This window comes from Cavia porcellus, unplaced genomic scaffold (genome assembly GCF_034190915.1).
Source record: "Cavia porcellus strain 051 isolate PalLab524CR breed Dunkin Hartley unplaced genomic scaffold, mCavPor4.1 scaffold_4, whole genome shotgun sequence".
Lineage (NCBI taxonomy): Eukaryota > Metazoa > Chordata > Mammalia > Rodentia > Caviidae > Cavia > Cavia porcellus.
In genome coordinates this window covers 55775007-55785126 of record NW_026947487.1, presented here as the reverse complement: position 1 = coordinate 55785126, position 10120 = coordinate 55775007, and the positions used below count along the sequence as shown (strand labels likewise).

The 10120-nt window shown below is 43.9% G+C and overlaps 1 protein-coding gene and 1 pseudogene across 2 annotated transcripts in view; one reads left to right on the top strand and one right to left on the bottom strand.

Annotated features, from left to right (window-relative positions):
- Positions 1 to 1887: 1887 nt before the first annotated feature.
- LOC111753847 (small nucleolar RNA SNORA2/SNORA34 family) lies at positions 1888 to 2013 on the top strand (annotated as a pseudogene).
- Positions 2014 to 3796: 1783 nt separating this feature from the next.
- Positions 3797 to 10120, bottom strand: part of Upf3a (UPF3A regulator of nonsense mediated mRNA decay) — a 27888-nt gene continuing 21564 nt past the window's right edge. Inside the window, exon 9 of one of the 2 annotated variants that reach the window (XM_005007123.4) lies at positions 3797 to 9109. In XM_005007123.4, the coding sequence (XP_005007180.2) occupies positions 8818 to 9109 (292 nt within the window). In that variant the 3' untranslated portion in view covers positions 3797 to 8817. The remainder of the gene's footprint in view (positions 9110 to 10120) is intronic. The other variant, XM_063247076.1, reaches the window with a different exon arrangement.

The following is a 10120-nucleotide window of genomic DNA, read 5'->3' as shown; positions in this document are numbered from 1 at the left end:
TAAAGCTGAAATATAAATTCCTTTAGGAGACACATAGGAGCAAGGGTCTTGAGGGCCAAGAGCCAGGGAAGCACTGGTCTGCACTGGCGCATACAGGGACAAACTCCCAAAGATTGTCCTGTGCTTTCCTGCTCAGTACCTGCCATACTTGGCTTTTCCACTGTTTTCGGGGGCTGGGGAAGGGGAGAAAGTCAGACATGGCTTACAACTCATCCCACAGTATGTGAGTCCAAGTCTAGAGCAGAGACTGGCAGCTTTACTTTTGGACAACTCATCACAGACAAGTGGCTGTCTTGGCCAAGTCCTCTCCCAGGGGCATGGACAAGGTCCTGCCCACAATTAGCTCTAGACCTCTGAAAGCCTTCTTCAGGACTATGTCATAACAGCACTAGCAACCTGCCCAAAGGATTCAGCCAGTTCCCTTCTTTATTCTAAATGTTGATACTAAGGAATTTGGTGCCCAATTTGTTATGACTCAGCCAGGCTACATCAGAACTTGTTTCTGGAGGTCTCTTTGAACTCTGTGGTGGGCCTCTGGGTCTACTCTGACAGTGGACTGTATGTGCCTCTGTGGCTAGGTTATCTGGAAGTCATGGATAGTTGCTCTCCATTTGGAACAAGCAATGACTACCCCTAGAAGAACTGAGGAGACCACACAAAAATTTCTTGATCAAGCAAAGCCATGGCAAGTATTGGGCTGACAGCAGAAGAGAGCTCTGAGGGTGTGTACTGCACAACTTTAGGGTGTCCTGGACACCACTGCAGCAAGCAGCTATAACTGCTCCTTCCCACTCTCATTCCTGAAGCTTATATGCATGAGTGGGGACTGTGAGGCGAGCCCAGAGCCTTCCCACATGTTTTTGACCTTTAGGACAGTATAGCATCTTTCTGACACCAGCTGTTGTTCTCAGAACAACAGAAGCTCATGCAGTCAGTACTGGTCCTGCCCAGTGGTATCGCCAGGAGGGGACCAGGGAGGGGTGTTTTGGTCTTCTCACTTGGTAGGCATGTTTGAGGGTTCCAAAGTAGGAAGCAGATGGTGCAGATACTCTGGTGTGCTTGCAAGCTCCACAGGCAGATGGCTGATCAGCAAAGGCCTTAGCCTTTGCACACACAGCCTTTTATCTGTCCAGGCACAGATGTAACTTGGCAGTATAGGGGTATACCTTATGCAGAAGGTCTCATAGCTGGATGGGCTGCATCTTAAGAAAGCTCCCAGGGGCTGTTGTTACTGCAGGTGTGAGAACAAGGAGCCAGGGCAGTGGCACAGCAGAACCACTGGACGGCATACATGTATGCCTTGCATTGGACACAAGAAAGAACCTCTGTTAGCTACTAATGGGGTGAGGGTGGTAGCTGCCCAAGGCACAACCACTGCAGACTCTCCAGACTCATAGCAGTGCCACCCTCTGTATGGAACCATCAAATCTGTGGTTGCTCAGAGAGTTGAGGTACAGGCTGTACTACTCTGCTGTTCTGCAAGAATTGTGCAGCCTTATCACCTAGTATATTATCAAGTTGTATGATTTGCCAACTTGAGGTAAACACCTGTAGGGGAAGACTCACAGTGTTATCACATGGGGGGCAAGACACCCAGAAGGAGTAATATAAGTAATATTTACTCAAAGCAAAAGAATCAAAAGTACACTCCACAGGATAAAGAGCAGACCAGTGAGAAAATCTCATGACCCAACAGCCACAATGCACCACGTCTGTTAAGGCCCTAGGCGTAGAGCAGGGTCTACAGTTGTAGATAGATAGGATTCAGGGTCCAGAGGAGTGCCTGACTGGCCCCACCCATCAGGAGGGGAAGTTTTTGACCATACAAGGTCTTTAAACTGTCATAACACCTGAAGCCCCCAGGAAGAGGATCAGAACTGCAATGCAATGTCCCTGAATCAAGGCCATTAATTTTCTGAAGCTGTTGGTTTCAAGCAGGAGCCTAAAGTATCTTTCTGTTGTCTGTTGGCTATTTCAGAAATGTAATGGTTAATTCCTTAGAAAGAAACAACCTCACCATGTACTAAGCTAAAATCAGAATGGATCAAAGATCTTAATATTAAAACAGAAACATTAACTCTTGAAGACATTGGTATAGGCAAAGACCTTATGAACAAAACCCAGATTGCCCAGGAACTATCACAAAGAATCAACAAATGGGATATCACCCTAATAAAAAGCTTTTGCACAGCAAGAGAAACCACCAACAGAGTGAAGAGATGACCCATGATGTGGGAGAAAATGTTTGCCAGCTATTCCTCGACAAAGGATTACTTTCAAGAACATATAAAGAGCTCAAAACCATCAGTCCTTCCAGATTTAAAGACACAGTCCAAAATGGGCATCTGAGAGGAATACATACTTCTCAGATGAAGAAACACAAACAGAAAATAAACATGTGAAAAAATGTTTAACATCACTGGTCATTCAAGAGATGCAAATTTTAAAAACACTGAGTCTTCTTCACCCTGGAAAGAATGGCTATTATCAAGAAATCAAGCAATAGGGGCTGGGAGTTTAACTCAGCGGCATAAGTGGCTGCCTGGCAAGTGCAAGGTCATGAGATCGATCCCTGGTACAAAAAAAAAAAAAAAAGAAAGAAATCAAGCAATGACAAATGCTGGAGGGGATGTGGGGAAAAAGGAACCCTTCTCCACTGTTGGTGAGAATGCAGAGTGGTGCAACCACTGTGGAGATTCCTCAAAAAACTAGGACTGGAGGTCCCATTCAACCCACCTATTTTCCCTCTGGGCATCTTCCCAAAAGAATTAAAAACATCATACCACAGTGATATATGTACACCCATGTTTACAGCAGCACAGTTTATAATATCCAGATCTTGGAAACAACCTATATGTCCATCAACTGAGGAATGGAAAAAAAAAGGTATGGTATTTTATACAATGAAATACTAGTCAACCCTAAAGAATGATAAACTGGACACTTTTATAGGTAAATGGATGCACCTTGAGAACATACTCATTAGTAAATAAGACATGTGTAAATACTGTATTGTTTCATTAGTGTGACAAAATAAAAACCTTTTATATGTGTATGTATATGTACATGAAAATAGTTAAGACAGTTATACTACTAATTTCTCTGAGTTCACTGAAGAGAAAGATTTGTACTGGTATTGTTTGGACAGTTGAAGGTAGATGTCTTGTATTCTTGGTGAATGATTTGGGGATGACAATGTGCAATGTAGGTACCATTTTTACCCGATTGATGTAAAGTTTGTTGTAGTTTTTTTCTCCTTCTCCTCCTCTCCCTCCTCCTTTATCCTCCTGCTTCTTTGCTTTTATGTTTGAATAAAATGGATTAAAGAAAGAAAGAACCCCTCCTGCTCCTGTGAGCCTACCCGTGGGCCTGGAGAAGAAGCCATGCCCCCCAATTCCTGAGAGCCCAGCACATGGGCCAGAGAAGAGGCTGTGCCCCACCACCATAAGCCCACCATGGCAGGTTAAGAGTGAAGAAGCCATGCCTCCAAGATTCTGCTGCCATCGGGGGAACATCCATAAGCAGCCACCCAGCACCTCTTGGCAACCCTGGGAACCTCAGATCGGAGGAACTCAGGCGTCCATCCCAATTCCCTGCACCACAGGACAGGCAGCCAATGCAAGAAATACCTGGGACTCAGCAACCAGCTGATGCAAAAGAACACAGGAAAATGTCAACACAAAGGAGCAATCTCAGACTTCCAGCCCATCCAGAACAAGTCCAGAAGACATAGACACAGAATAAATTAGAAGTCACACACCTTACATCGCTGAAATGACGGCAACCAAGAGACAACTTAGCTTATATTGTTTAATTTTGCATGCCTATATCTTGTCCAGAGAAAGTTCAGCATAGGCATAGAGGACGTAAGAAGCCACACACCTGAAATTTCTGAGCTAATGGCAAATGAAGAAACAACTTAGCGCTTGTGCCATTGGTCGACTCTGCATACCCTATGTCTGGTAGTCTGAGCATCTATTTAGGGGATAACAGTGTGCACTGCAGTAACTATGGTTGATTTCCTACTGTCTTGGTTTTGAAGTCCAATATTGTTCCCATTGTTTTGGTTTGTTTTATGTTAGTCTCTAAAATGAAAAAAAAAAAATTTAAAACCCTGCAATGCAAGTGAAGTTGGATGCAACTCAGGCTCTTGTACCTTTGGTTTTGTGCATGGATGGGAAGGGATAGGGTGACTTCTATGTGTTGGCTTTCTGATCCTTTAACAGTGCTTGTTTGATGTCTGGTTTTTCAGTTCTTGTCCCTGTGATTTTCTGTTGCTTCCTGTCCTTGCTCTTCTCCCAATCTCAGCAGTGCACAACTGTATATTCTTAGAAAGTTCTTTCCTGATCATTTAAAGTGTCTGTGTGAGTGACTTTAGACTTGTCTAGAAATTGGATGAAGGGCCATGTCTCTGTCTGATAGGCCTCTGATCAGGCCTATATTCCCCAGACCTTAAATGGATTTTAGCTATGTAAATCAACTAGGAATTTAGTGTGCAGCTCATGTTTCACCCCATTACTCTGAGATTAATAAAACCAAACATGGGAGCTAGGCCATTCTGATAGCAATGGTAAACTTGCCAGTTTTGACTCAACTCCTAGATTTTCTTTCTCTAATCAGGGAATCTGTATTAGAAGCTACAGATTTAGGGACTTAAAAGAGAGGGACATGGTGGGGCATGCCTGGAATCCCAGGAACCTAAAATGCTGAGACAGGAGGGTCCCAAGTTCAAGCCCACCCTGGGCAACTCAGTTAGACTTGGTCTGAAAAAGGGGTGGAGGCAGGGATATAGTTCATTGCAAAGCCCCTGAATTTAATCCCCAGAATCAATCAATCAACCTTATCAGATTGTACATTTTTTAAAATGATGAGGGATGCTTGCATTAATAGAAATTTGTTCTCTTTACAGCTGTGGAGGTCAGAAGTCTGCTTCAGTCTCAACAGAGCCAAAACCAAGGTATTGCTAGAGCCATGCCCCTTCTGGGCTGGGGAGAACCCATTTCCTGGCTCTTCCAGCCTCTTGTGGTTGTAGGTGTCCCTGAGGGTATAACACAAGCCCCTATCCCGCACATTACACCTTTATCTGCACATTACACCATCCCACCTGTGTGGCTTATCTGGACAACCTAGGATAATCAACCTCAACTTAATCCACCTGCCAAGATTCTTTTCTGTAAGTTCTAGGAATTGACATGTAGACATCCTTTAGGGGCACTTTTCAGAACACAACAAATCCATTTTAATTGCAGTAAAGCATTTCTGAAGACATTGAGGTTTTCTCACTGGTGTTTTTTCAATGTTTTGGGAAGAGACTATTATTCAGTCCTAAGGGGTCCATAGTTAGGGGGCAAGAAAGTAGCACGTAATTCATTCTAGAGTCCTTCCCCCCCCCCTTAAGTCTGATGGGAATTTTTAGCATCTTGGCCTCTTGAGCCACCACTAAGGGTTGCTTTTAAGTAATTGCCCTGAGCTGCAGCCTCAGCCCTTTATATTTCTGAGGTAGGATCCATGAAGTTTCTCAATCCTCCAGGGTGAGCTCAAAATTGTGTCTCTTAAGCACAAATAGATATATGAAAAAATGTTCATCACTAGTCATTCGAGAGAGAGGGGCCAGGGATTTAGCTCAGTGGTATAAGCACCTGCTTGGAAAGCATGAGGTCATGAGTTTGATCCCTGGTACCAAAGAAACAAAAACTCAGATTCTACTTCATCCTAGAAAGGATGGCTATTATTAAGAAATCAAGCAATAATAAATGCTGGAGGGGCTGTGTGGGAAAAAGGAACTCTAGTGTTGGTGGGAGTCTGGACTGGTACAACTACTTTGGAAATCAGTGTGGCAATACCTCAAAAAACTAGGATTAGAGGTCCCATTCAACCACTTATTCCCCTTCTAGGTATCTTTCCGGAACAATTAAAAACATCATATCAGAGAGATATATGTGCTCCCATGTTTACAGCAGAATAATTTGTAATAGCTAGATCTTGGGAATAACCTAAATGCCCATCAACTGAGGAGGAATGGATTAAAAAGATGTGGTACTTTTATACAATGGACTACTATTCAGCCATAAAGGACAAACTAGAGACTTTCATAGGTAAATGAATGTGAAAATGTGTTTAAGTAAAATAAATCAGACACACGTGTAAACATCGTACTGTTTCACTAGTGTGAGCTGAAACTGTATATACATAGTAGTTAATACAGTTATACTGATTTCTCTGAGTTCATTGAAGAGAAAGGTTTGCACTTTGGACAACTGAATGCAGATGTCTTGTACTCTGGGAGGCATGGCAATGTGCAATGTTCATACCGTTGTTGTCTGGATTGTTTTGAAACTTTTCTTTGAAAAAATGTATTTCTCCTTAGCTTACCAGTGTTACTAGGCATCCGCACCACACCCTACTTTCTGCTCTTTTTGTAAGTACCCGTTAAGTCCTGTCAGAGCAGTGTCCACCTCATGACACCATTTAACCTATTGCAAGCACAGTGATAGTAACACTTCAACATGCCCATTTGGAGATAGAGGCACAATTTAAACTAAGCAAAACCTTACCCCAAACAGGATGATTTCTACCATCTGTCCAGGTGCCCTGTAACCACAAAGTGAGAAATAACCCTGTGCCATATTTGTCATTTCATGTTTGGTTCAACTAAGCATGGACCTAGTGGTCAAGCAACGGGCATGTATGACTACACACTAGGGGCTACTGCACAGAGGCAGACTGCTCTTTTACTTATTTTTGGTACCAGGGATAAAAACACAACCTCATGTCTGTCAGGCAGATGCTTATGCTGCTGAGCTAAATCCCTGACTCTTAGGCAGACTGTTCTTGACCAGTCATAGTGACTTGATGGATTTCTGGATAACACTAGGTCTGGAACACTAGGCATGGATGCCAAAGACAGCTTTTGGGTATGTGAGCTAGAACAGCCATTAACATTAGTAACAACCAGTGTGGGTCAGTGGGGCCTCTGTATCTCTGCTCCCACATTTGTAGATATGGCCAACTGAGATGAAAATCAAGCCGGTAGTTTGCACAGACTTTTAAAGTCATCATTCTCTAAGTACAAGTACTTAGATGGCATTTACAAAATATTAGTAACCCACAGGTGATTTAAAGTAACTAGGAAGGGCTGGGGACTTAGCTCAGTGGCTTAAGTGCATGCTTGGCAAGTGCAAAGTCATGAGTGTGATTCCTGGTACCAAAAAACAAAACAAAACAAAAAATAAAGCACCTGGGAAGATGTGTACAGGTACTGTACAAATACTTTTGTATATAACCAGCAATCACAGGCTGTGGGGTCCCCTTTGGATAATACTTGCCTGCATTTTACTAAGCTACTGGAGACAGACTAAAAACAATGACTGAATAAGGACATGAAAAGCATATGCTGTATGGCATGAGGACAGCAAGAGCCAGAGAAGCAGTGATTCTAAAAGCTCCACTGCTAACACTGAGGACAACTCTTCCCTGCGCCAGGCCAGACAACCTCACCTTGCAAAGGACCCTAATTCCAGCTCCAAATCCCTGCATCTTCTCCAGCCACCACAGGAGCCCAGGAGCACCCTAGCAGGAATCTTGTGACCAGACCCCACTGCTTTGTCTTTCTAGGATTCTACACTCACCTTGACTATTCCTGGGCTGTGCATGGATCCCCAAGTCACCATCAGTGACTCAGCAGGCCCCAAAGACATATGCGCAAGCCCACTACCACCACCAAGGATGCTGTCTGTATACATAGATAGGGACAAAGTCTAAGTTTGAAAGTGTCCCTTGCTAGACCTCTTAGAGGAAGTTATACCACAGTGCCTTGCTGTCACATGCCAAGTTCAGTCAGGCAGGAGTCTTTATGGGCTCTACTCAGGTATGCAGGCATCCAAACCACCCATTACTGTTCAAACACAGAGGCAGGTACAAGTGATGTGGTCATGTGAACATGAAGACACTGGGGTCACAGGTGAAGGCCAGAAGGTTCTCCTGAGGTCTCAGTGTGGCCTTTCCTAGACAGGTTAACAATATCGTTCACGTGTAGCAACCAGGAAGGGTCTGAAGAAGTGAGTGAGGAAAACTGGCTGAGGAAGTCACACTATATTCTCATTTGTAATATATTCTTAAGATGCCACAATCATGCAGAATGCAGACATAGCTCCAGGGTGGAAACTGGCCCCAGGAGTATGATGCTATCACCTGTAATGTTTCTCTGGGTAGACATGACCAAATGCAAACTTTAAAAACAAAATCTGTTGGTCAGGCCCTGTACTGTGTCCACACCTTCGCAGAACAGGCTTAAAGTGCTCATGGTCAGTAACACAGAAGCATCCATAGAAGGTTGTATTTTCCTAATTTAAGATGTTATAATCTCATTCAAAGTAAACTCTAAAATTCTAGCTTTATACTAAACAAAATTCTTGGTGAGAAACAACTTGCTTCTCTGAGGGCAGGTCATGGCAGGTTCACCCCAGGGCCACCTCCAGGATCTGCATGAGCAAGAATGCCCCAAGAGGGGCTGGGGATTTAGCTCAGCGGCATAAGCGCCTGCCTTGCAACAGACAGTCATGAGTTCGATCCCTGGTACCGATAAAAAGGAAAAAGACAAAAAAAAAAAGAATGCCCCAAGAGACATCACTGCAGAGGCCCTGAGACTGTCAGAAGTAATGTGAGCTGGGACCTCAGATAGTCAGGGTATAATTCTGGACCTTAACACAGCTAAGCAGACTCCTGTATGATTTAATAAGAAAATGTGTTTAGAAACAGTGGTTGTGAGTCTGCAGAAGCAATGCTCACTCAGGGTTGACAAAAGTAGATTACAAGGCCCTATTTCCTGGGCACTCCCTTCCAGATGCCAGGCTGTAAAACCCCTGCTGCTTCCTGTTCAGGCTCTCTGCTGTCTTCAGAGGGATGCCCTTCTCCTGGCTCCCCGTCTTCCCTCTGTCTTGGGTGAATCCTCTTCCCCCATCTCAGTTCATCGTCATTCCTTCTAGGAAACCTGTCAAACTCAGAGTGACCACTGTGCTTTCTGCCATCATCTGAGTAGCATTCTGGCATTTCAAGTCCTTGGATTCTTCTCTCCAAGTCTTTCTGCTCTTTGTCATTGTCATCCTGTGACCTGTAAGTCAATATAAATGGTAAGTGATCACATGGAAAGTAAACACAGCCCTCCTTCTATAGCTGAAGTGAATGAGACTAACAAGGGTTGGGGATTTTCCTGGGTGTCCAGACTCAAACTCATCATAACACAGCTTTGACAACTTAAATTCTTAATTTCCTGATAAATCAACTGAGATGTTATGATGCCAGGTGAATTTCTGCATATATCACAGCATTAAGGAACAGGAAATAAGTAGATGGCTGCTTAGTTTGTTTAGTTCCAGAAGCTTTGCCTCCATGAATCATGGGTAAAGTTCTTAAACATCATCTGTGGCTCAGCCACATAGGTGTGGTAGGAGTGGTGAGGAGAGGGAAGATCGCCAAGTCCAGCAGAACTTCATGCCACCAAGACAGCAACAGGCACTGCTACATCAAACAATAGCACTAAAACACCACAGCATATGCTACACTGCTAAAAGATGAAGTAGTTTATAATCATGTACAAATTATAATTGCAAACTAATAAACTGAAACCCCCAAAATAAGGGAAAAATTTTATGTTTCTGAGATATTTATACCATTCTCTGCCAGCTTTAGCAGTGCAGCCCTGAGGGCTAGGGATTCTTGTGTCAAAATGCAGTATGGGGCAGAAGCCTGGTCAGCAGCAAGACCAACTGCATGTGTTAGTGATGGGGGTCGGGGTGGGGGGCTGATGGGAACCCTGCAGGGACACTGTATCAGCTCCATCACAGATGCAGAGCCTCTGCAAGTCATGTCAGGCAAAGGGAAAGAATGAGGCAAGACTAGCAGAAGGTATGGCTAAGCCACAGCACTAAACTTTTGTTTTTCTACCAGAAAAATCCAGCCAGCTCAATTATGTGGATAAACTGCATGAAGGGTAGCAGATTCAAAGGGCATGAAACTCAATACACACAGGAAAATGACAAACTGGTACAGGTCATGATGAAGCGAGAAGGTGCAGGAAGGGGGCCTGAGAGAGGGCTCAAGGAGGAGGAGGACAGGATGGAAA